Below are 26,353 nucleotides of genomic sequence, written 5' to 3' on the forward strand. Positions count from 1 at the left end.
CCTAGCAGTTTGGAAGCATGCAAATGCAAGTAGGTAAATAAGTACCACTTTGGTGGAAAGGTACCAGCTGCCCACGTGACCACCGAAATGCTGTCGAAATGCCTTCAGACAGCGTTGGCTCAATGGCCTTGAAACAGAGATGGGTACTCCTCCGTATAGTCAGCAACAACTACTGGAGTAAAATCTACAGGGGGTCCTTTATCTTTACTCCTTCCCAGATATACCAGGAGTGAAAAAATTCTCAAATTTCCCTTGGGTGGGAGGTTGCGAGGCTGTCCAAAATGAATCTGTGGCTGTGTGTGTTTTCCTGGGCCACTGCAAGGGGCTCAGAGAGGCCACCTTGGGTATCAGACCTTCCCTGGATGAGGCAGCTGAGTCTTCCAGCCATCATCTGTCTGGCAATTGTCTTGATCTATTGAAGGACAGACGTCCAGGGAGCCAAGAAGGGAAGCAGCAGACAGAGCAGAGAGGAGACAGAGCCATTTAGAGCTGCAAGGCCACCCAGGTGACTTCAGAAGCATCCATCTTGCTGGAGTGTCCCCCTCTTCTCCTCCTGCCACCATCGCCCCCCTCCCCCAGTCAATACCTCTCTCTCTCTCCGATGGGAAAGTTAATAAATTTAGCTCTAGATTAAAAGTATCGATCATTTCATTTGTAAATGGTATATAAATGGGGGGCTACTTGGGCAACCAAGAAGGCAAGGGCTGGCTCAGGCTGCCACTGGGTGGGTGGGGGAGATGGAGGCCCCCTTATCTGCATTCCATCCGGGTGCAAGCATTGATTTCCTATTAGTCTCCTTGCACCACCCAATAGCACATCATTCCAGGATCTGCTATTAATGGCCTTTTGATAAATAATCACTTGTAAGTCAATACATTTTTATTAAAGAGTGGGGTGCTTTGATTTATGAAAATCTGACAGGGTTTGTCTGGAAGAAAAGGGATGTGGAATTGAAGTGGAAGAACCATCCATCCGGCTAGTCAACATCTCCCCCCTTGCACACAAACTCACTCCACATCCCCTCGCACCGCCCGCTCGGCTTTCACTGCCCAGAACGTGATCCCAGCTGTGCTTCCCAGGCCAAGTTACAGCTAGCAAAACTTTGCCTCACGTTCAGACACTGAAACCGAGCAAGTAATGCTTGGCAACTGGAGGAATCATCGAATGTGGTTTCAAAGTGAAGTAATTTGAAATAAGAAGATGCCGATTGGAGAGAATATTCTCTCCTATCAGCATCTTCTTATTTGAAATGAGGGGTCCTTGGTGCTCTCTGGACCTGGTGGCTTTTCTGCAGATGTTTCATTCCCAAACTAGGGAACATAGTGCTAGAAGGGAATGGGGTTTGCAAAAGGAGAGGAGGAGGAGGGGGGGGAAAGATCTTGCAAAATTGGAATTGATTGATTGAACTTTTTAGTCCCACCCAGTCTGCTGTTACCACTGCAGCCACACCCACCCAATGGGCCACACCCATCCAATGGGCCACACCCACCCGGCACTCAACGATGCATAAGTGGGTTTTGGGTTGCAATTTGGGCACTCGGTCTCTAAAAGGTTCGCCATCACTGTCCTATGATAAGAAGTAAGAATAGCTTGCCCTGGGTTTGTTGGTTGGTCTCTTTGCAGATCTTGGAGGGATGTTTGGCCAGAGCGAGCTTTTCTCCCGTGGCATGGCAAAAGCGAGCGCGCAAAGAGGGCCCTTTAGATGCCCATTTGTCATTCTCTCTGGCTGCCCGGGGCCTTTTGCCACCTGCTGTATTTTTCTTCCTGGGCTGACGGCATGGCAGACAGGTGTTAAACTACTTAATCACTTTAAAATTGTTTTAATTTTCTGTTTTGTATTGATCTCTCCTACACCAATTAATCAGCTCACTGGACCAGGCAGTTAGTACATTAAAAATTGTCAGCTACGCCAAACAGCTTAGAAAATGCCAAAAACATATTCCACCGGCATGAGAGGTCCAAGGTGAGCGAGAAGACCGCTGAGATAAAGTAACTGCACCAGGGACGTGGGGAAGTGGGCAAGACTTTATCCTGGGCCACCATTACAGCCAGAAGCTGCCTCGCCTCTGAAATCCTCAAAGACTGACTTGACAGCAGCTTTCCTCTTAAGGACTCAGGCAAGCAGGATTGGTGCTCTTTCAACAACATCTAAAGCAGGGGTCTTCAAACTTGGCCCTTTTATGACTTGTGGACTTCAACTCCCAGAATTCCTCAGCCAGGCACGCGTAGAATGTCTACCATTTTCAAAAGACCAGGTTGATCACAGGGGAATCCACAGTCAACAAAATCAAAGATGTGGGTCACAATCAGGTGGTCAAAGCCCTGCAACATTGGTGGCGTGGCTTGAAGCACAGGTCTACAAGCCATCATTTTTAGTCTATTTTTAACCTCCTTCCCGCTGACATCCCAGGGTGATGACGTGGACCCGAGATGAGATTGACCTTCTAACTTGGAAGAAAAGACTCACGAAAGCAAGTTTAGTGATGGGCAACTGATCCCAACGCTTCCATTGTTGCCCTTGGCTAGTTTATTAATTGCTGCTTGATGGACCTTATCTCCCATTGATTTTTCTGCTCTCCAGATATTGCAGCTGTGTTTGCTTCCAGCCAGCTGCCACCGATGCACTCTGGGATGGAGTCATGGTTGGCCTCGCCCCGGGGGACAGAGAGGGGTGGTTAGCTATCTCATTTCTTGTTCCCTCAAAGGTAGATTCCACCAGGAACTATGATCTTGAAAAAGGGACCACGTTGCAGGAAAATCACTTAGAGTCCTAGGGAAAACAGGATGTGCTTACGCAAAGACTTTTGATTATGTTGCTGGGTAGAAATATGCTCATATACTAATCCGTGGGGACTTTTTCCCAGTTGCTAAACAAAGCAGAAATTGCAGGCTCCTCAAGAAATGTAGGAAGGTGGAAGATGGGACCTCTGAACTCCATCCAGTTCCATTTTGTACAAGGCAACATTGCAGTTTTATCATCAAGACGTTATCCTGCATGTTTTTTCCCCTGTGCTTTCTACTTTGCTTCAAACTCAATTTGGGTCTGATGAAGAAGGACAGGGCTTTAAATCAGGTCGTTTTAAAAAAAAAAAAAAGACAGTACAATTAAATGTTTACACAAAAAAACTGGAAATTTTAAGGATGAGCAAAAGGATGTACCAATCAAGTTACCTGGATTTATTTTTCTATTTTTCAGGATATATGGGCTGCTCATGTATTTTTTTTGTGTGTGTGCATTTTAATAAAGCAAATCCTTTTGTAGAATGTGCTAAAAAAGATAATGGTTTTAGTACATAAAAAGGGAGGGAGAGATGGCGGGGGGGGGGGAGAGAGAGAAGGTTTTATGCAGATAGTCTTTGACTTATGACCACAATTGTACCAAAATGTCTGTCGCTAAGAGGAACATTTGTTAAGTGAGTTTTGCCCCATTTTATGACCCTTCTTGCCACTGTTGCTAAGTAAACTATTTCAGTTATTAAGTTAGTAATATGGTTATAAAGTGAATTTGGCTTCCCCACTGACTTTGCTTGTCAGACAATCACAAAAGGGGATCACGTGATCCCGGGACACGGCAACCGTCGTAAATATGAGTTGGTTGGCAAGCGTCTGAATTTTAATCTTGTGACCACAGACATGCTGCAAAGGTCATAAGTATGAAAAACAGTCATGTCTTTTTTTTCGGCGGTGTTATAATTTTGAACAGTCGCTAAACCATTGATTGTAAGCCGAGAGAGAGAGAGCGTGTGTGTGAGAGAGAAGAGAGAGCGAGAGAGTGAGAGAGATTAGCAAACATTTGCTGGTTCAAATGTTGAATTTTATGTCTAGTACAGGGGTGGGCCACCTTGGCTCTTTTATGACTCGTGGACTTCAACTCCCAGAATTCCTGAGCCAGCCACGCTGAGGGGAAAGGGAGAGGTTTCCAAGCTGAGCCATGCTGGCTCGGGAATTCTGGGAGTTGAAGTCCACGAGTCATAAAAGAGCCAAGGTTACCTACCCCTGAGCTAGTTCTTTATTAAGTGTACAGATAGAAAAATCTCCAAGGTAAACATTCTAAAACCTCCGAAAGAAACACCTTTCATTTGAAGGAACTTCAGGAACTCTGAGTCAGTTACTTTCAACAAACCAGCAGTTTGAACAAAAGATCATCTAGATCAGTGGCCCCCAACCTTTTTTGCACCAGGGACCGGTTTCTTGGAGAGCATTTTTTTCCACGGATCGGAAGGACTTGGTTTTGCGTGCTGCCTGTCTCCTGCAGATGGTGCTTCACTTGTTTGCGCGGTCTACTTTCTGGCATGCTGTGGCCCAGTGGCGGTCCAGAGACCAGGGATTGGGGACCCCTGATCTAGATCTTTTGATCTAGATACCTCACCCCATTTTTCTTCCCATCCGATTGCTTTCTCCAACTTCTGGTTTGGGTTTTATAGCAGCCCTGCTTCTGGAGAGCTCTAATCTTGGAACCGGAGTGCAGGACCCAGCCCTTTGGACTTCAGCATGTGACCCAAGCACACTCAGGGCCTCCCACAGTCTGGCCAGGAGGACAGAAATGGGAGCAAACAGGAGCTATTGACACAGCATCAATTCTGCCCCTTTGACAGCTCAATAGGTTTTTGCTGGTCGGCCCAAGATAAATGGAGATTGATTGTGTGCTAATATGTTCCAGCAAGAGGCCTAATGAGCGACTTTTGAACTGACACGGAGTGTTCTTGCAAGACTCAAGAAAGTACAAGGGCCGAGGCAAAGAAGTTCCCTCTTTTTCCAGCTACAAGAAGAATCCAATTTTGGTCACCACAATATAACAAAGATGTTGAGACTCTAGAAAGAGTGCAGAGAAGAGCAACAAAGAAGATTGGGGGGTGAAGGCTAAAACATATGAAGAACGATTGCAGGAATTGGGGATGTCAAGATTGATGAAAAGAAGGACGAGGGGTGACATGATAGCAGTGTTCCCATATATGAGGGGCTGCCACAAAGAAGAGGAGGTTAAGCTATTTTCCAAAGCACCAGAAGGAAAGACAAGAAGCAATGGATGGAAACTGAACAGAAATAGAAACAACTTATCTCTAAGGAGAAATTAGTAAGAACAACTTGCCTCTAGAAGTTGTGGGTGCTCCACACTGGAGGCTTTTAAGAAGAGACTGACAACCATTTATCTAAAATGGTATAGGGTCTCCTACTTGAGCAGGGGGTTGGACTAGAAGACCTCCAAGGTCCCTTCCAACTCTATTATTCTGTTATACGTATATACATACACACAAAGAGCTGCTATGCATAAAACTGAAATGGGATGAACTTAAGTAATAAAATTTAACTGATTAAAACTGGTATTAAAAGGATCAAAAAGGACCCAAAAGCAGAAACATGCGACCCACTTAATATAAATGCAACATCTCCTTAGCAAGCAGCATGCCAGCTAAGAAAATACGTACAAGACTGTTTTGTAAATAATTACCCAGCTAGCAAGAGGCAAGAGAAATATATGCAGGTGAGTAGGATGAAAGATGAGGGATTTTGAGATTATAACATTATTCCGGTATTTTTTGCCCACTCACCCAGTCCCAAAATCTGGAAGCCCTACAAGTTGGGGAAGGTTGATCCGAATCAGGGCTTGATGACCTTGGCCACTTTAAAATGTGTGGATCACACACACTGGCTGGGGAATTCTGGGGAGTTGAAGTCCACATATCCTAAAGTCATCCAGGTTGACGAACCCTGATCTAAAGAAAGCTTCCCTTGAGTTGGGCTCAATCCCTGGTGATAACATGGACATAGCCATATTATTTTTTTGGTAACACTTCAAAGTCTATTGCCATTGACATATATGAATGATTCTGTTATTGGACTATTGATTACCTTATTACCATGCTGCTTCCTAATTACCTGGATGTAAAAACTGAAAAATTTAATAAAACTTATTTTAAAAAAATTGCCTGGTTCCAGAATTATTTGTCTATTTTAACCAGGGCCAACTTTGCTTAACGTCCCTCAAAATTAGACAATCTTTCCCAGGTTCTGTCACCCACTGACAACTAAAACAATTAACTCTGCATTACTGTGGCACACAGAGTGATCACGGTGGAGATCACACCATATTTTATCTATCCCCCTTTTGTCATTTCATATTATTTATTTAATAGATTCTTATCCTGCCTTTATTATTTTTGTAAATTATTCAAGGCGACGAAGTTATCTAATGCTCCTTCCTTCTTCTATTTTCCCTGCAATAACAGCCCTGTGGGGTTTGTTGGGCTGTGAGAGAGAGACCGACCCAAAGCTTCCCAGCCAGAATGTCTTACTCATTGCAGGACCAGAATTAATTGGTTTTTAGGCCAGCACCATAATTGCTGTGAAAGTTATCTCTTGCTTCAATGTTTCCTTCCTTCCTTCCTTCCTCCCTCCCTCCCTCCCTCCCTCTTTCTTTTCTTCCTTCCTTCCTTCCCTCCCTTCTTTTTATTTCCTTCCTCCTTCCTTCCCTCCCTCTCTCCCTTCCTTCCTTCCTTCCCTCTTTCCTCCCTCCCTCCCTCCCTTCTTCCTTCCTTTTTTCCTTTCATCCTCCCTTTTCTCCTGTCCCTCTTCCCTCTCTCCCTCCCTCCTTTCCTCCTTTTTTTCTTTCCATTTCTTTCCTTCCCTGAGCAAAGCCAACATGATTTGAGATTGCACAAACATCCTTCTGCTGATTCTTTCCTGAGCTGCCCTGCCTCTTCTCATCTCTTCTGTGTGAAAGAAACAGCACCAGAAGCACATCAGGGTTATGCTTTTTATTGAGGAATTTGACTGGCACCTGTATGTACAGCTCATTCCCCCCCCCCCCAGCACATCCATCATCCCGTGCATTTCACCCTCTCTCCCGCCAACACCAGGCAGGCTCCCACCCACACCAAGGGCTCCAGAGAACCTTGTGCCATTCAGCAGCTGTAACCAAGCCGGGCAGAGCAGTGGGGGTGAAGGAGAAACTCCTGGCATATTCAGTGTGATTTATGCTGTTCCCCCAGTTTTGCAGATTCTTCCTTGCCAAAGGAAGTTTCGTCCTGAATTTAAGCTGCAAAAGCATCTCTACAGGGCATTCCCAGCATTCTGTGCTTTCTCACAGAGTTCGCAGATGCGAGAATAATTAGCTCTGAGAAGGAAAAAGAAGGTCAAGATTTAGCTCAACGGACACACAAATGCACCCACAACGACAGACACGGAACAAGCGAAGCTCTGGATGATTAGGGGACCTCCCTCCCTCTTCTTCCAGATAGAGGCTTTTGAGCCATCTTTGGCAGGAAAAACCAAGATAAACATTGAGATCTTCTTATTATCTCTCCCACCTGGGCGTTCACCTCCTGAAGGGCCAACCACCTTGTTTGAAAGTCTTCCAACTATCATGGCTTGAAGGCGAGAAATAGCAAGGTTTCTGTCTATTCCTCCAAACCTTTGGAGATGCCCTGCCCTATTTTCAGGAAGACCGAAGCAGAGGTGGCAGGCAGGGTGCACGTAGGAGCAAAAGGGATGAATACGTTTCGTTCCCCATTTATGGGAATCCACCGCCTGGAGTTTCTTCCATTTGGCAAACAGGAGAGATTCCATTTTTCTCATTTTCACACTACAGTACATCAAGCAAGGGAATGTATTTAAAAAATAATAATAAAAGCTTGCACTTACACTGCATACATTGAGTGCCCATTTCTCTGAACTTGATTGTACACATTTGTTGCAAATTCTGTCATGCTTTTCACAAATAGGTGCATTTTTGTACAGTTTTTTTCCCCCTAATATAATTTTCAAAAAATGGGAGGGCTGCATGGCACAACTCAGAAGCCTGTGAATTTGGTTGATAGCTAAGGAAGGACACAGAAATGGGTTTCAGCTTTGCAAAATCGGATTCCCATCTCGTGGGCACGGATGCCCAAATGTCCAGCCCTTTCTCCATCCACAAATTAGCCTCTCTGGTGTTTCCTTCTCTGCATTTCCCCTGCCAGAACTTCTTGATTCCCATTCTCTCCGAGGATGGGAAACAGGTAAAAAAAATAAAAATAGGCAGGTGAGAAGAGTTGAATGCTCTTCCTTTCCCGGTGTCAAAGGATGCATCTTTTTAATTCTCAAGGTGAGCAGAATATACCACATCCAACAAAACCTATCCAAAAGTAGCTTTTGAAAATAAATTAAGCCAGAAGAGAAAACACTAGAAAGAAATGAAAAGAAATGTGATTCTTTTTTCCATTTCTGTTTCTCTCCAGTCGCACGGGGGCAATTTCCATAATCTTCCGACAGCATGTGCAAATTGGAAAAACGGAGTTACACCAACTAAACCCCCAAAAGCAACATCTGGAAACAAACCCGCCCCCATCCCCAATGGATGGATAGAGCGAAATGAAGCCTGAATCATAGGGAAAGTGTTGGGGAAAGATTGCATTGGAATCTTAAGACTATAGATGTAGAATTTGATGCCTGTTTTTAAATCAGATTTTTAAAACCAAGTTCCAGGCATTTCCTCTGTCATCAAACTCCTGACATAAAAATTGCACTATTCTAGCACAGCTGCTAGATTTTCATTTATCCATTCTATAAGTATGTTACAAGTCTCTATTAGTTACTTTATGTCATTCCTCTAACCTAGGAATTGTTGTTTACTTCTTATTAAAAGCAATTCTATATAACTGCATTGTAAAGAACTTGGACAAAATTGCAGACAATTGGAGAAGCCATTTTGCCTGAGAAAATAGTAAAAGAAAGAAGCTAAGTAAAGTGCTCTGATTTGGTGCTATTCTTCATCTTCATTTATCGAGTTCGTCTCTAGCAGGAACGTTTGCAAGGGGAGGTCAAAAAATGTAAGGGAGTTTTGGGTCCTTGGTGCTATCTGAGCTTGGCTGGGTTTTTTGCAAATATTTCCCAATGAGGTAACATCACCAATGCTAGCATGAAGTGGCATTTGATCCCTGTTCATACACAAGTGGCTTGCCCTGTCATTGTCGGTGTTGGTGGGAGTGTTTTTGTTGATTTCAAGGCTGTTGTTTACCGTCTGAGTGTTTGAATTGGTAGCTCCTTGATTGGGGTAATGAATCTCTGCTTATCTGGGTGTTCACTGCAGATGAATTGAGAAACTATGAGCAACTTAAACCCAGCTAAGTCCAAAATTCCAGGAGAATTCTAGAAAGCCTGGCCCTCAGCTATCAACAGGCACATAGAGATAAACAACATCTACATACCATTCAAAAGAGACAATCAAAAAGCTAAAAGACCACAACCCCTCCTTGCCAGCAATCAACATCCAGATAAGCAGAGATTAGCATCGAGATTAATATGAGACCAACCATCAAATAATAAACAATTACCCCAATCAAGAATACACCAACTCAGACAAACAAGCTAACATTAAAAAACAACCTAATCAAGAAGCCATGAAGGAACACTGACAGGGCAGACCACAAAGAGCCAACCCTATTCCCTCCTAGTACTGATGATGTTCCCTAACTGGGTAATGAAACATCTGCAAGGAAACCACCAAGCTCAGAGACCACCAAGGACCCCACGGTTCACCCCTTCCCTTCCAATCAGGGAGGTGTTTGCCAGCATGCAATCTATTTGTTTTATTTCATTTCACGTACAGTATTAAATTTACATGCCATCCACCTCACTATCCAAAGCAATCTTGGTTGGCAATTATTAAAGTGCTGCCCCCCTTTTTTTTCCCAATATGAGTTATATGTACAGTACACTTAAAAAGGAGTGGGCTTGGCTCATGACCACATGCTGACTGTTTTGAGTCCCTCCCCTCCCCTCCAACTGTCTTCATTGGGGGGTGGATAAAACTACATGACTCAGTGAGGAGGGTGAACCCTTCAGAGGTTATTTCTCAGTTAGTTGACTTAAATTGATTGGCTGCCCAATTCCGGTAGACTCCAGAGAAATTTTAAGAGTGGTAATTAGGGACCATTGCAGACAATTGCAGGTATTCGGTCTATTCTCTACGTATTAACCTTGGAAAGAAACACGGTGGGAGAAGAAGCAGGAAAAGGTTCTTACAAATGGAGGGCAGAATTATCTGGACCGGTGTTTCCCAACCTTAATGCCCTGAAGCGGTGTAGACCTCAACTCCCAGAATCTCTGGGAATTGAAGTCCACATTTCTTCAAAGGACCAAGGTTGGGAAACACTGGTCTAGACCCTCTTGCAAAAATAGGTGGATGAAATATAGTGGATGCATTATAAACAAAAATAATAACTCCACTAGAAGCACCCCCTTATCTTCCAACTTTCCTTCTCCGCCCTCCAAAAACACCCCCAAATGCCTGCAAAATTTCCAACATTGTTCAGTTTGAACCAGGGAGAAGAAGCTATCAAAGGACCTCTCAGCTGATGCCTGTAACGTCCCCAACATGCTTTCCTTGTAAATCTTTGGAGCCATTTCGCCTATTGGTATTATTATTATGAAAAATGCAGTGACAAATGAAAGCACACCTCTTTCCCAATGGAACAGAAGGCTGCAGGCACGCCTCAGGTCCAAGGGGCAAGCTGGATACTAGCTGGCTTCTTCTTTGGGTGTCCTGCCCCAGACTTGCATGCAGCCACAGCAGCTACTCATCTGCACCAGGTTCAGAACTGGAACCTCTAGGTCCTACTTTTGAGAAAGGCCTCCCACCACCAGCCCCATGGACACCTCCAAGTCCAGCCTGCTGAATCCAGCCCCCGCCCCTGGAAGCTGCAGGCACCATCAAATCCAGCCCTTCTCAGCCACTATGGGAGCCAAGACCCAGGACAGAGAAGGTGGCCCGGTGTTTGCGCAACAGGAGACGTATCTTCTCGTCATCGGAGTCTGGGTCCAAGGGCTTGTTGTACTCGTCATCCTCATCAGAGACGGCGCGCTCTCCTGGTCCAGCTCCTGCTCGTGGGGAAGAGGAGGAAGGCTCCAGGGAACTCTTCTTCCTCCACTTGGTGCGCCGATTCTGGAACCACACCTGGGAAGGGGGGGAGGGAGGCCATCAGGGATCCTTGGATGGCAAGAACCTGGCCTAGACGTGAACTCGGGGTGGGCAACCTACAGCCCCTGAGACATCTGTGCCCCTTGGCCCAGGCTTGACCAGCAGTTAGTTCAACTGTTGGGCAAATGTGGTTGACCCTTCCCAGGTAGACTGCCATTGGGGGAGGAAACAGAAAGGGGGGGACTGTTGTCAGGGAGAGGGAGGAACAAGAGTGGGGGCTATCAGGAAGATAAATTTAGCAGACTTCCTGTTGCGGTTGCCACTGTACCTCGGAGCACAAAGATCTGGCAGAATGTTATGCCCTTGACTGACTCTTTGGCTACATGCTCCAGACAGTTAATTGATTTGATCACCTTGTTCAAAACCTTTGGAGGGCCAAAGTAATATGACAAGAAATGTTTTCCACTTCACTGGGCCACAGACTTTAAAAAAAATTTTTTAAAAAAAATGTTTTCCTTGTTCTCTCGTGGAAGAAGTTTCCATTCTCTAAGGCAGTGATTATTTGAAGCCCAAAGTCTGTTTCCCCCCCTCCCTTCAGAACCAACAATTAATTTCTGCTCATATATATGAAGATTTAATCACATAATTAACCCACTGACAAGCTTGCCAGATGAATTGACTGAACGTGCTCCAAAGGGGTGACTGTATTAATGGGTTGTTGAGCTGGGCAATAGTTTTTAATTATTAATTTAGAGGCAATCCATAGCCACATTAATTTTTGCAAAAAAAAAAGGAGAGGAAGAAAGCACAAGGTTCAAAAGGGAGTAGCCAAGACATCAAAGCTATTAACTCTTGAACTTTGAAAGAGCCATTCCCAGCTTGACTCTTTCCAAACATAACAAGACCAGCAGAGTCCACAGGGATGGGGTCATTTTATGTGTGTCACGTTAAAAAAATAAAAGGCAGGGCTCCAACTTTGTGAACGTGACTACCATCTTGACTTTTTTGACCGCATCCCTGAAGACATCTCTGGAAAGGTCTCTCATCCTCTGAATTTCCTGTCAGGAAGTTCAAGGCTAGAGAGTTTGCTGGAAACTCAACAAGATGCTCCCCTAGCAGACGTAGAGAGAGGCAGACAGGGCCTGGTTGCCCTCAACACTTCAGTTCTTCGGATCCTACTTCAGATCCAAAGTCAATCTGTCAATCTGTTACATACTCTACTAGGATAGGCAGCTCTCATTTTGATATGAAGGCTGAATATTAGAAAAAATAAGTGCCAATAGTCACTTCTCCAAATGATGCCTTTCATTTCAAGATGGATAATTTGGGTCCTGCTAACCCAGTGGTTCTCAATCTTTTTTAATGCCATGACCCCCAACCGGTCGTAAGTCGAGGACTACTCAACCGGTCGTAAGTCGAGGACTACTCAACTGGTGCAGCACCGTTTGCAGAATGGGACTTTTGGCGGGCTCAGCAGGGCAGAAACAGCCTGGACAATTCCTATTGGCTTTTGACTCTGAATAGAATAGACTCTATTCAAGAGAGTCTATTCAAGAGAGTCTATTCTATTGGCTTTCAAAAGCCAACAGAATAAAAGCACAGCTAAGGAAAAGGGGGAAAAAATGGCGGACTGCGTTGTTTGGCGACCCCCGTGAAATGGTCGTTCGACCCCAAATGGGATCCCGACCCAAAGGTTGAGAACCACTGTGCTAACCCATTAGGCTTCGACGGTGGATCATCTATGAAGCTGACCTTTACCGACCCTTGGCTGTAAACTGGACAGCACCCCATTTGTGGATGTCATCACCACTGAGGGCCTACCTGCCTCGGCTTCCAAAGTTCAGGTATGGAAAACTCACCTTCACCTGGGATTCACTCATGCCTAGGGAATATGCCAGTCGTGCCCGCTCAGGCCCAGCCAAGTATTTGGTCTGCTCAAACGTTTTCTCCAGGGCAAAGATCTGGTGTCCTGTGAAGGTTGGCCTCGTGTGTTTCTTCTTGTGGAGGCCGTCACCTAGGTGCCCGGCGGCTGTATGGAGGGAGACGGGCAGCATGGTCACTGACTGGCATCCGGTTTCCCCAGGGAAGCACCCAAAGCCAACTCATGTTTTGAACCCCAGCTTCTGGGCACGGTGATACTCTAGAATTTCGTCTTTCCCAATGCTGGACATTGATGGAAGCTGAGCTGAATTTTTTTTTTTTTTTGACATCACTTCCACTTACTTTTATTGGTTTTTGATCCCAAATTCTTTGTATCCCATTTCTTTTTTTTATTATAACATTTTATTGTATTACAAAATAAAATACAAAATACAAAAAAAAAAAAACAAACAGATAGTAGGACCCAGTGGGAAGGAAAAGGGAAAAAGAAATGAGGGGGAGGAGGGGAGAAAGAAAGAACATTCACTTCCAGTTTCCTCTGTTGCAGTAAACATCGAACCTCCACGTTTTACTTTTCCAGAGTAGTATAAACTAGCTTTTTCTATAACAGCAAATCAATCTAAGTAAATTCCCAAATCAAAGTTTCATTTTTGTCCACCTCAAGCACAAAATCCGGAAGCGGTCTCCATGTGGAAAGAAAAGGAAACTGAGTTTAACTGATGTTGAGCAGTCCAGACTTCATCATCTTCCCACAAGCCCACCTTTAGATGGGAAGGGGCTAACCAAGACCTGCTCACAGTCGTTGAGACCCCCCCCCCCATGTCTGCCCTAAAGTCCTCTTTTGGCAGGGCCTTGCAAACAACCAACTTAACCCCTGCCTGCCCACAGTCATGTGAAATAAGTTCAAACCCAAATGCATTTTCCCATCTCCGCGTGTGTGTTTTAAAATAGCCAAGTGTGTGTGTGTATGTGTGTGTGTGTAAATCTGGAATAAGGGTGTTTGGAGAACAGAAGCGATTCTGAAGTACAGTGGTCCAAATTACCACCTGGCCCAAACCTTCTTTTCATTTGTTGCCTTGGTATTGTTTGGGAGAAAATATTTTAACCCATTCTATCAACTCTCATATTACAGATTGCCGCAAGTGAGTTTTCCAGAAGTCAATAGACCCTTCATTAAAAAAAAAAAAAAACAGAGCCTTTTTTTGAATCATCTTTTCTCATAGCATCTAGTTTTCTCAATGAGGGGACATTTTTACATTGGGACCAATTTCAGCCTTTCCCTTCACATATGAGTTAAGCTGCAAGACCTCGGCACTTATGCCCTGGGGTCTGTAGTGCCACCTCTGGGATACCCAGCTGAAATGCTAAAAAGCTCACAAAGACAGGAGCCTGGATCTCTCGCCAAGGAAGAAAAGAAGGCTGTGTGACACTACAGTCTGCAGATTTGAAGGCAACTCCATCCATTTGCCTCTTTGAATCGACTTTCCGAATCAACTGAATCCAGTGCCTCTCAATCAATTCACTCTATCAACACATGTTTAGTCATGCATGTGCGGATTGACTGAAATTGTGGCATTGCTTTAACTAGTTGGCTTCCAAATTTGAATCGGTGGAAATAGTCAAAGCAAACAGCCAATTCTGATTCCCTCTCTACTTATGTGCAACCCCTGCATTAGGCACCAATTTCCCCTGACTTTTAATATATGTGAATGAAGCCAGGAGCCTCTCAGAGCCTTCCCGCCACTCATGTGACTTCTGATTCATCTGCCCTTTACACGGGACAGCAGAAACAATTAGTTGTTGATTTTGTTTTGCATTCCTGATTACAGGCCTGCCCATTATATCTGTTTGTGTATGTGTGGTATGTGTGTATGTCAACCTATTTTCCAAAGTACCAGAAGGCAAGACAAGAAACAATGGATAGGAATTAATCAGGGAGAGAAGCGACCCGGAACTAAGGAGAAATTTCCTGACATTTAAAACAATCCACAGAACGGCTTGCCTTCGGAAGTTGCGAGTGCTTTTAAGAAGAAATTGGACACCATTTGTCTAGAATGGTAGAGGGTCTATTGCTCGAGCAGGGGGTTGGACTGGATGACCTCCAAGGATCCTTCCAACTCCGTTATTCTATGCTTCTACCACAAATGGATGGCAGGGGCAAATTTTGAATAGTCTTCCCCCATTTATTAAGGTTCGTATGTGTGTGTGTGTGTGTGTGTGTGTGTGTGTGTGTGTTTGTGTGTGTGTGTGCATGTGTATGTGTGAATGAGTGAGACTTTTCCCCACTAAGGCTGTGTCCCTGTCCCTTTCCATCAGTCCAGCACATGGCATTTTAATAGTTGAAGTTTCTCTTAGCGTGCATTTTTGCAGAGATCAGGCTGCACGGAAGAGGGTAACTTTGGAGCCTGCTCTGTGGTGGGGTGTGGGGGTGGGTGTTTCTGAACCCTGTGCTGTCTCTCTGCCAGATGAATTCCATTACGGAATACCTTCCTGGTCCTTCTCCATCAAGTTCTTCTTGCAGTCTATTATGATTTGAATGGCCAGGAGATTCTACTCAAGAATACAATGATGTTTGGGGGTTCAGGGTCCCCACCATCTCTTCAGGCAATGGGAGAGAGAGAGAGAGAGAGAGAGAGAGAGAGAGAGAGAGAGAGAGAGAGAGAGAGAGAGAGAGAGAGAGAGAGAGAGAGAGAATCCTTGTCCCCACAATAAAAAACTCGGGGTCAATTTTTGCCCCTGTCCTTGCTTCTACTGAGTTGCTCCTTGCCTCTTTCCTAGCCTTAATTGAGCTTCATATCAGTTACCCTGGACTCCTTGGCACCATCCGTCGTTCCAAGGGGCACCTGGGTGGCCGCTAAGATTCAGAGGATTTTTGCCTTTGCCTAGGAAAACGAGCAGATCAGGAAGATTCAAGAAACCCTTTCATTCCCCCAATTAATCTGGTGGGCTACTTAAAAGGCCACTATAAAAAACAAATTCTGGGACCAGTTTTCAGGTCCGATTAAGTTTTGCTACCTATTCTTCACCATTTGAGACCAATGGCATCCCGTACGGAGTGCCTCTCGCCAGCCGGATCAACCACAACCATGTCCCCATGCCATGCAGCCTTCCCCCATGCCTAGTTGGTTACTTACAATTGTCACATACTCGGCCTTCATGCCAATCCGGGACTGGGTCAGCCCAACAGCTCCTGCCCCTGGCTCCATAGTCACTTCCTGTCTTGGCAAAACTGCCCATTGGGGGACCGTAGTAAATGCCCTGGGCACCCAGTCCATTGAATCCCCCAACATGGGAGTAGCCGGACAGGAGGCCGTTGTTTGGAGGAACCACCGGTCTGCTGAGGATGTCACTGATGCCATGTGGCGTGCCGGATGCCAACTGGGCACTGAGCCCAGGAGGACTGAGCTTGTAAAAGGAGTTTTGCACTGAATATTGGCACATGGGGGCTTTCACTTCCGGGAACGGGGACAGAGAAGGGCTGTTGAGGAGAAAGGTCCCCTGCAGGTTGGAGTCCATAGCTCGACTGCTTGCTGGCCAAGGCACCTACCGCGGAGTGCAGCTTCTACTCTTCCCAAGGCATTTGGCTCAGTGGCAATGCCATCCTGAGGCCCTAGGAATGTCCACCTGCCACTCTCGATGGGGAGGCCTTTTGCTGGGACCACGTCTGCTGGGACCCTGGAGCTGCACTGGTGGCCGAGGCAACCGTGGCCCAAGTCCATGAGGTTCCTGCCAGTTCCGAAACCAAGACTGACTGACTTGGCCACCACACTTAACTTCAAGGGAAGCTCCCTTTCCTGGGATAAAAGACTGGGCTGATTAGAATACCTGCTCTCCAATAGGTTGAGGTCTTGGGTCTCCCATTTCTCATTGGGCTGTTTGAGCGCAGGACCTGGATTGGCTGCTCTGAGATAAATTGCCCTTTGAGAGCGCCACGGTCAACACCAGAACCTTAGCACACATGGCTAATGCTGGCAGGAGGGAGGAGGCAAGGATAGAAGAGGCTGCCTTTGCTTTGGGGGGGGGGGTGATGGATGGAGTGAGAGAGGGTCTGTGTGAGAGAGACAGACGAGAGAGAGCTCTCAACCAAAGGAAATCTAGACAGAGACCCCAACTTTACAGTTGAGTAGCAAACAACCTCTGAACACGGTGCCTGTAAGAGAAGGTCTTGGGATAGAAATACAAAAAAAAATTTTTTTACAGTACAGCCGGCTGAGGTTGCAGAAGTGTGAGGAACAGATAAGTTGGATCCCGGAACAAAGTGAGGAAAGAGAACAAATAGGGTAAGAGCAGTGGTGGGATTCAACCAGTTTGCACCACTTCGGCAGAACCGGTAGCTAATTTTTTGTTGCCCGGGTTCAGAATGGACTTCCGGAAGCGGCATCCACACAGAGAACCAGTTGTTCACGTATTTGAATCTCACCATTGGGTAAGAGTCGTCGCTTTGCTGCCTGCATCCAGTGAATTATCCCAGAGGTCAGCTAGTTGGCGTTGGTGTCTCAGGTAAGCCTTAATTTTATTCTTGGGAAGCAGAGGGTGAGGGCTGGAAGGAGGAATAATAGGTGGATTGGGATAAAATGGGGATTATCTTAGCTCGGCCATAACAAAGGGGAGTCAGTCACGCTTTATGTTAGCCAGAGGGACTGCATTGAGGACATTTAAACTAAGCTACCTTGATCTCTTTTCCCCTTGCTCCTCGTCACCTGGAACATAGAATAACAGAGTTGGAAGGGACCTTGGAGGTCATCTAGTCCAACTCCCTGCACAAGCAAGAGAGTCTATAGTACCATTTCAGACAAATGGCTGTCCAATCTCTTCTTGAAATCCTCCAGGGATGGGGTACCCACAACTCCTGAAGGCAACCTGTTCCACTGGTTAATTGTTCTTACTATTAGGAAGTTTCTCTTTAATTCCAGATTGCTTCTCTCCTTGATTAGTTTTCATCCATTGGCTCTTGTCTTGGCTTCTGATGCTTCTGATTTGCCCCCCTCCTCTTTGTGGCAGCCCCTCAAATACTGGAACACTGCTATCATGTCACCCCTAGTCCTTCTTTTCACTAGACTAGACACACCCAATTCCTGCAATCATTCTTCAAAAGTCAGTCTTTAGCCCCCCTAATCATCTTTGTTGCTCTTTTCTGCACCCTTTCCAGAGTCTCAACATCTTTTTTTATAATATCGTGACCCAAACTGGATGTAATATTCCACGTGTAGCCATAGTTAAGGCTTTGTAAAGTGGTACTAATACTTCTTGATTCCATTCCTCTATTAATGCAATCCAGGATTACATTTGCTTTCTTGGCTGCTGCTGCTGCACACTGTTGGTTCATCTTTAAGTGATTGTCCACTTGGACTCCAAGATCTCTCTCACAGTTACTGGCATTGAGCCAGGTTTGACTTACTCCGTACCTGTACAGTTGGTTTTTTCTTGCCTAAGTGTAAAACCTTACTTTTATCTATCACAGTCTGGATCTGGTTTAAGTCGCAGCTACAATTTTTAAGGGGAAAAAACATGCTGGTTGGCGCTAAACATCTGATGAAAGTTATGTTTAGTTTGATGAGAAGTGCTCATTCTTGACCACAAGTATAGCCACTAGACACGATAAACCCTTCCTTCAAAAATAAAAAGCAAGAAAACGGCTCCTGAGACCATCAAATCCAGGCCCAGTGCAAGACTCAAATCAAAACTTCTCCAAAGGCTGGCTGTCCAATCTTTGCTTGGCCCTCCAGAGAAAAAAATGTTCAGTAGTTCCTTAGGTCAGGGGTTCCATTCTCAAAACTCCTCTCACCTTTTCGGAACTCTACTCTGACTTCCAGTAGCATCAGCCTTCCTGTAATTTTAAGACCATTATAGTGGCAACAAGAATCAGGACCATACAAAGAGTGGTATTTCAGAAGATTTATTGCTCAGTGCCAAACACCCAGACTTTTTTATAAAAGAGGGACACTATCAGGGCTTTATTCCCTCTTAGAAAAAGTACCATCCTTTGCCAACCCTAGCAAAGCTTTTGACCCTAGCCTTACTTCTCCTTGCTTCCCCCCCCCCAGTCAATGTGACCACCCAACAGCCCCCAAGCTTGATTGAGAAACCCACCAGGTACCCAGGCGAGTCAAAGAAGCCGCAGAGACAATATTGAGTGGTGTTGATTTATTTATTAACTTGGATTCTGGTAGCTGGTGGAGAGGGAGGATGTTCTATACACTGGATTGTGGGGGGGGGGGGGAAGGGAAATGGAGGGAAAACAAGAGGAGCCAAAAGGCTCAAATTTCCGTAACAATAAAAAAGAAAGTAAAAGTAATTTCAAAACTTCTAAAAAGCATCTAGAGTGCAGACATTGGCAGCATTCTCTAGGCGTCACCCTCCTTTACAGCTCCTACTAGCGATCAGCGGGCAAAAGCAGCGCCCTCGCAGGCAGGCGAGGAGGACGCAGTTCACAGCTCAATTTTGTATTTTCTATGCACTACTGGAGGCCAAAAGCATGGGGGGGGAGGCCCACGCCAGAGTCTAGGGCGATGCCGTGTCAGCAATTTGGTGGGGGTGGGGAGGCCATACAGGCTTGCAAATCCAGGAGTGATGGGGGGGAGAGGAAATTTGATGCTGTAATTCCTTGCATATCTGGATAGGAACAATTAGACTCTCTGGGGAGACGCCTGGCATGGCTTTCAGTTTTTCCTCCAACTTTCACTGCCCTCCTCTCCCCCCCCCCCGGCCCTTCCTCCTCCTGGCTTGCTCTACCTGGAGAAGGGCAGAATGGCAGGGACCCAGGCACGGGGGCTGAGAAAGTGGCGCTGCAGCCAGGGAAGAATGCCTGGGGTGACCACAGGGGATGGTCAAGGAATCAAAGATGTGGCTATGACAATGCCCGATCGGTGCTTCCTCTTGGCCATCACCTTGACTGCTAGGCCTTCCCCTGTGGGCTCCCCCTGCCCCTCGCCTCCCTTGGGGGTCTCCAAAGGTTGGGGAGACCCCTTCCTTGGGGGTCTCCAAAGTCAAAGGAGCCACCACCTATTGCTCATGGCAGTTGTCCCAAGAGCGTAGCTTGTTGGTGGGGAAGTGGGTGCAGAAGGGGTTCCTCCAAGCATTAGGGGCAGCCAATCGTGATGGTGGGGGATGGAAGAAAAAGGAGAAAGAGGCGGAGGAAGAGGAGCACCACTCCCTCCATGCCAGGTCTGATCAAGGAAGTTGCTGGCGTGGGGGGGAGAGGGCAGGGGGAAGTAATTCCGTTCCCCCCAGCTAGGACTGGTCCAAGAAGTATTGGCAGATGCCACGTCTGTGCTGAGTGAGGAGGCCCCTGGGGTCCTCCTGTATGGAAGTGCAGGCAAGGGAACAACGCTGCCCTTCTCCTGAGCAACAGATTGTGCTGGGTGGAGCCAAGCCTCGGTGCACACGGGTGGCTGCACACTTCCAGCCCGGGGCCAAATTGCGGGAAGGTGCCACGACGCACACCCTTGGTGGCATGTCTTGGCAGAGGCTCGTGTACTAGCCCTTCTTCTTCTTCTTCTTCTTCTCCTTTTCTCCTTCCTTTCCCACACGTCTCTAACCACCACGCTGCTGCGTGTGTGAGTGTGAGTGGGTGTGTGGGTACGCTGGTGTGCGTAGGTGTATGGGTTCCAAGGAGACCGGGAGGAGCCGGGGAGACCCTCTGATCAGAAGACGTCCTGCTTCTCCCCTCCTCTTGTTTCCTGCCCAAAGGACTGGTTGCCTCTGGATGCTTCCAAGGACCAGAGCCGATCCGGGTCTGCCGAACGCCTCGGTCGGTGTTTGCATAGTAAGTATCTGTCCATATTCTATACATGAGATCTCAGCAATTGCCCAAGTCACGCTTTCCATCCGAACCTGGGAAGAACAACTGGGCAGAGTCGCCAGAAGGTCTCGGCAAGAATCCCTCTGGGGTTCCAGACGGATGGAGGAAGGCTGAGCAGAGAGGCAACCAGAAGGCTGAGCCGGGGAGGATGGGATGGGGAGTGATCTCCATCCAGCTTACTCCTTCTTCTCCAGGAGGCCAAGGCACCACGTCAAAGAAGGGGCTTTGGGAAGAAGGCCCCCGCCACACGCACACAAACACACAAAGACAATTGCATCTCTTTTTTTCCCCTCTTCTCCTGGGGAATTGTCCCGGCCCCTCTCCTCTTGAAGTCAGGAGAAAGAACTGTAGCTCATGCGTCAGCAGTCGGTCGGTCATGCGGATTAAGACGGTAAAGTTATGTCTCTTACGGAAATCATGCCATTAACCTAAAGAGTCGCAGACAGCCCAGCCTCTGGAAGCTCGTTGCTCCACTCGCCTGGCCACGTGGAGAGGAACGAGGAGCGTGAAGGTTTAGTGGATGGGTGTTGAGGTGAGGCCCTGCAGGAGGGAGGGAGGGAGAAAGAGGAGAGGTTGGTACCGACATTCACACAAGACGCACCATGCGCCTCTGCTAAGGAGTCTGATCTACTGATCTTCTTCTAATGAAAAGAAGGACTGAGGGTGACATGACAGCAGCGTTCCAATATTTGAGAACCAATCTAAGGAACGATTTCCTAACAATGAGAACAATTCATCAGTGGAATGAATGGCTTGCCTTCAGAAGTTGTGGGTGCTCCTTCACTGGAGAATTTCAAAAATTCACCAGACAATCATTTGAGTGGGATAGTATAAGGTCTCCTGCCTGTTGTTCTGCTCTGTTAGCTATCTATCTCAGTCATTCCCAGAAAACTAGTGTCTTTGGAGGGAAGGCACAGAAAACATATAAGGAAAGGTTGATGGAATTGGGTATGTCTAGTTTAATGAAGAGAAGGACGAGGGAGGACATGATAGCAGCGTTCCAATATCTCAGGGGCTGCCCCAGAGAAGAGGGAGTCAAGCTCTTTTCCAAAGCGCCTGAAGGCAGGACAAGAATCAACGGATGGAAACTAATCAAGGAGAGAAGCAACCTAGAACTAAGGAGAAACTTCCTGACAGTTAGAACAATTAACCAGTGGAACAACCTGCCTCTAGAAGTGGTGAATGCTCCAACACTGGAAGTTTTTAAGAAGAGACTGGACAGCCATTTGTCCAAAATGGTATAGGGTTTCCTGTCTGAGCAGGGGGTTGGACTAGATGACCTCCAAGGTCCCTTATTAAATTAAATTAAATTATTAATAATTGCCATCACCCTTACAGGCTGGGCTGGCCCTACACGCCAGCCCCATCCAAAGTCTTAAGCCAAAGTGATGCCAACAGATGCTTTCGCATGCTGTACAAATGCATCGACTTGGTTTTAATCGGCCCGATGACACAAGGCTAGCAATGGAAAAAGGAAGCTACCTCAGCTGGTCCCCGTAGTTACTGAGGTCCATGCGTTCCGCTGCTAAAGAAGGAGTTTCTTGCCAGCCTTTCTATTTAGGACAAGCCCCAATTTAGGGTCCAGCCTTTGGAAAAAGCAGTGAGGTAGCCGACACAAGACAGATACGTGCCAAGCCCCAAAAGGCACTGGGGAGTCCTGACCCCATCTGGGAAGCTCACATACTCCTCTCAAAGGGCTCTTCAGAAAGGGAAACCTTTAGCCCGAAGAAGCTGCTCGTCACAGAAAGAAAACTCCCAAAACGTTCAGATTGTAGCCAGAGAAAAACACTCAGAAGAATGCCCCCTCTTTTGCACAACAAGGACAGAATACCGGTCTCAGCTGTGGCACAGAGTTGCTGGAAGCAGGCTAGCTTGGGGGGGGGGAAGCCCTTTCTAGATCTGTTTGACAGGGCAGTTTTGCATGCCACACACTCAAATTATTGGTTGAAGTTGGCAAAAGGGGTAGAAAAGCAGGTTAAGCCCGGCAGCCTTTCATGCCTAACATGGGACTGGACCTCCCAGTCTCCCAGTTTGCAGCCGGGTGCCTTAACTACTGGACCAAACTTCAAACCACTTGAATTCCATGTGTGTTTTTTTCCCCTTTATTATGCTCTCCCTACATGACCCTGGAAGCTAATGGGGGCTGCTGGTCCCTCCCCCTGAATTAAACACTGCCCTCCCCTCCCTGCCAGTAATGAGAGCAAAGGGGCAATTTACCTCCAAAGAGGCCACTGGAGGGGGAAGGGGTGTCACTGTTTCCCCCTTTTCAGGCTGGCTCGTTTCACTATCTGAGCCCCCATCCTGCCCCCAAGCAGTTCCGATCTCGGGAGACTCCCTTGATCCTCGTCCTGGGGGAGACCAGCGTGAGAGAGAGAGAGAGAGAGAGAGGGACAGCCAAGCAGGAACCGGTCATCAGCAAACCCCGGGGCAGGCAGGCGACAGGAGAGGAGAGAGACAGGCAGAGACACACAAGGAGAAGGGCGTCAGAGGACAGCGGGGAGAATCCGGAATTTGCTCATCCTCTCCAGCCATCGAGGGATAGATTTGAAAAACCAGCCTCACATCCAGCCCCCCAGGCTGGGAGGGGCACTCAAGATAATCACCTCTTCGTGCAGCCGCCCGTCTTCGGTGTCCAGTCGCCGGACCACTTTCCGAATAATCTGTAATCAGAGAAGCAGACATCAAGGGGGAGGGTGTGGGGGGGGGCAGCAGGGAACCAGGATTTGTCAACCTCGGGGACGTTAAGACGTGTGGATTTCAATTCCCAGAATTCTCCAGCTGGGGACACTAGAATCATGGAATCCCAGGGCTGGGGGGGGGGACCTTTGAGGTCTTCTATCCCTGCCCAAGGCAAAAGCCTTATGCCATCCCAGGCAGATGGTTGTCCAAGCTTTTCTTAAAAATCCCCAGTGCTGGAGCAACCAGAACTTCCAGAGGGAAGCCATTCCACTGATTAATTGTTTTCAGTGTCAGGAAATTTCTCCTTATTGGTAGGCTTGATCTCTCTCTGATGAGTTGCCCTCCATTGCTTCTTGTCCTGCCCTCAGGTGCTTTGGAGAATAGGTTGAACCCGTCTTCCTTGTGGCAACTCCTTAGATATTGGAACACGGTTATCATGTCACCTTCTCCCTTAGATTAGACCAGGGGTCCTCAAACGTGGCCACTTTAAGACCTGTGGACTTCAACTCCCAGAATTCCCCAGCCAGCGCTGGATTAGACATACATAGCTCCACCAACTGTTCATCATACGGTTTAGTCTCCAGATCAGGGGTCTTCAAACTTGGTCCTTTTATGACTTGTGGACTTCAACTCCCAGAATTTTTGTTTTGCTTATAAAACATTGCCTAGGGCCTAGGCAAAAGTTTAAATACAAACAAATTGCTTGACATTTTTACCCAACGAGGATTAAAAAAAACCTACACTGCCAAAATTCCCCCATTTTAGTCACACATTTTGGGAGTGTGATCTGGGGCCTCCAGGACACTGGAGAGGGGGAGGGGGGAGGAAGGGGGGAGGGAAGGGGGGAGGAGTATGGCACCAAAGAGGAAAATAGAATATGGACTACGATATGTTTTACTGCCGTGAGTGTCCTCTGCCCTAACATTGGGAGATATCACTAGAGACCCTCCCACTCCCCATCCCCAAGTTATGGGGATCAAGGGGGTTAAAGGACACAAAGACATTTTCTATCTTGCATCATGACATCATAAAAGCACCAGGAAAGCAGAGCCTGTGATGTAACAACACGCCTTTGTCATGTTGACCAAAGGGTTAGACCTTATGGACCCCTCTAGTGATAGCCCATTTTAAGGTCCCTGTGAAAGGATGCTGAGACTCTGGAAAGAGTGCAGAAAAGAGCAACAAAAACGATTAGAGGGCTGGAAGCTAAAATAGAGGAGTTGCAGGAATTGGGGTTGTCTAATCTAGTGGAAAAAAGGACCAGGGGGGACATGACAGCAGTTTTTCAATATTTGAGGGGCTGCCAGAAAGAAAAGTGTGGGTCAACCCATTTTCCACCCGAGGGCAGGACAAGAAGCAACGGATGGAAACGAATCAAGGAGAGTTTGAACTCTAGTTTCCCCTAGAACTAAGGAGAAATTTCCTGACAGTTGGAACAATTAATCAGTGAAACGACTTGCCTTCAGAAGTTGTGGGTTCCCCATCACTGGAGGTTGTTAAGAAGAGATTGGACAGCCGCTTGTTTGGAGCGGTATAAGGTCTCCTGCTTGAATAGGGGGCTGGACTAGAAGACCTCCAAGGTCTCATCCAACTCTGTTATTGTATTATATCCTGTGATCCCTTGTGCGACAGCCTCACCTTCTTGGTGATAATGTTGCCTTGCTCATCGGTGAATTGCTCTTCGGTCACTTGTTCTCCAGGGATATCCAATATTTCGTTACCCTGGAAAAAAACCAAGAAAAGCAGACGTCTGCGTGGGACCAGGATATCATTTTCCCCCAGCTGAGCCCTCCCAGCTACGTTTGCTTGCTTGTTTCATTTGTGTCAGAAACACAATTAAAACAAGGCACACTATACAGCATAACATTTAAAACAGAAAATGCAGAATTAATGTATCTGCAAGCTGAACAAATCTTGCCCAGAAACCATCAATATTAATTGCTCCTCCACTTCTATATCCCAAAGTCTGGTAAATGATGGAGTCCCTGTCCAACCGTCCTTTTTCACCAGATGGCCAGCGGAGTCCTCGGCCGGCACCCAGAAGCTAAGAAGAGCAGGTTATCCATCGGTTGAGGCACCTTTGCCCCAGGTCCACGCCTGCCCACCATGCAAATGGCTACCTGGACGAAGACACGTCTGCGCACCACCCGGGTGGAGGCTGCCTCCTCATCGTCACTCAGCCCTTCGCTCTCGCCCAGCTCCTTGTCCAGCTCCTGGTGGACGTGCTTCAGCACAAACTGGACGGAGCCCTGGGCGATGTGCAAGAGGTTCTGGCAGCTGACCAGAAAGAAGCCCAGCAGGACTAAACTGATGACCAGCTGGGTCAGGAAGCCCCACATCATCCCGGGGTGGGGGGAACAGCCAGGTGGCTGATCACATCCCAGCCGGCTTGAGCCCAACGCCTCCTGCTCTTAGGGCCGCTGGGCTCTCTCTGCACCAGTGAGTGGGAGATGGGGAGGTGGGTGTAATTCTAGCCTGGTTGCAGTGCAGCTGCCTTGGAGGCCCGTGGCCAAGCCTTCCTCCCAGGAGGAGCTTTGTCAAAGTCACCCCTGGCTTAAGCCTCTCAAGGCGAGAAGTCGGGCCCAGTTCACAGGGCTGGAGGGATCGGAATTCGCCGCTGCTCTGCCTGGGAATGTGGTCTTTAAACCAGGTTAGGATACCTCTCTAAGCCCAGCCCAGCAATTGGCGAACTGAGCGGGGGGGGGGGGCTCTATTTCTGGTCCTGCTGGGTCTGCCCTGAGCGAGACCCTGGCGCTACCCAATTAGGAAGCAAGCAGAGTTGCTGGCCAGGCAGATATAAATAGAGCCAAGAGGCTGGGAGGGGGGTCCTCCCTCCCCTAGCAAAAGCAGGAGGGGGAGAGGAGCGCCATCTGCTGGTCAGCAGCCCTAACTGTGGGATTTGCAACTCACAACCTACTACAGGTGGCCCTCCACTTGCCACAGTTCACTTAGTGACCAAAGTTACAACGGCATTGAAAAAAAGTGACTTATGACCGTTTTTCGCGGGTACGACCTTTGCAGCATCCCCACGATCACGTGATCAAAATTCGGAGGCTTGGCAACTGACTCATATTTGTGACGGTCGCAGCGTCACG

General features: G+C 47.2%; 2 protein-coding genes across 15 annotated transcripts in view; both read right to left on the reverse strand.

The window, feature by feature from the left end:
- Nucleotides 1-6,831: 6,831 nt before the first annotated feature.
- NKX6-3 (NK6 homeobox 3) lies at nucleotides 6,832-16,678 on the reverse strand. 5 transcript variants are annotated; one of them, XR_005559604.1, is made up of 4 exons: nucleotides 15,913-16,678; nucleotides 12,757-12,926; nucleotides 10,437-10,933; nucleotides 6,832-7,114 (listed from the first exon to the last, which is right to left on the reverse strand). XR_005559604.1 is itself a non-coding variant. In XM_039366912.1 (3 exons), exons 1-3 carry the CDS (start codon nucleotides 16,292-16,294, stop codon nucleotides 10,706-10,708), a joined length of 780 nt encoding a protein of 259 aa, XP_039222846.1. In that variant the 5' UTR covers nucleotides 16,295-16,678; the 3' UTR covers nucleotides 6,832-10,705. The 5 variants fall into 5 exon arrangements, 1 of the variants encoding a protein (XP_039222846.1); XR_005559603.1 differs by having other exon boundaries at nucleotides 6,832-7,582; XR_005559601.1 differs by having other exon boundaries at nucleotides 6,832-8,472; nucleotides 9,949-10,933.
- A 2,091-nt stretch (nucleotides 16,679-18,769) lies between these two features.
- The window catches only part of ANK1 (ankyrin 1), an 89,150-nt gene continuing 81,566 nt past the window's right edge, over nucleotides 18,770-26,353 (reverse strand). For 3 of the 10 annotated variants that reach the window (XM_039366903.1, XM_039366905.1, XM_039366904.1), the window contains 4 exons: nucleotides 24,897-24,980; nucleotides 23,183-23,239; nucleotides 22,797-22,927; nucleotides 18,875-21,119 (listed from right to left, as the gene is read on the reverse strand). In XM_039366903.1, coding sequence (XP_039222837.1) covers nucleotides 22,829-22,927; nucleotides 23,183-23,239; nucleotides 24,897-24,980 — 240 coding nt within the window. In that variant the 3' untranslated portion in view covers nucleotides 18,875-21,119; nucleotides 22,797-22,828. Of the gene's footprint in view, nucleotides 21,120-22,796; nucleotides 22,928-23,182; nucleotides 23,240-24,896; nucleotides 24,981-25,378; nucleotides 26,334-26,353 lie in introns of those variants that run through there. The other 7 variants (XM_039366900.1, XM_039366897.1, XM_039366907.1 and 4 more) reach the window with 6 other exon arrangements.

Source organism: Crotalus tigris, unplaced genomic scaffold, assembly GCF_016545835.1.
Source record: "Crotalus tigris isolate CLP2741 ecotype Arizona unplaced genomic scaffold, ASM1654583v1 scf7180000020455.750797, whole genome shotgun sequence".
Taxonomy (NCBI): Eukaryota; Metazoa; Chordata; class Lepidosauria; order Squamata; family Viperidae; genus Crotalus; species Crotalus tigris.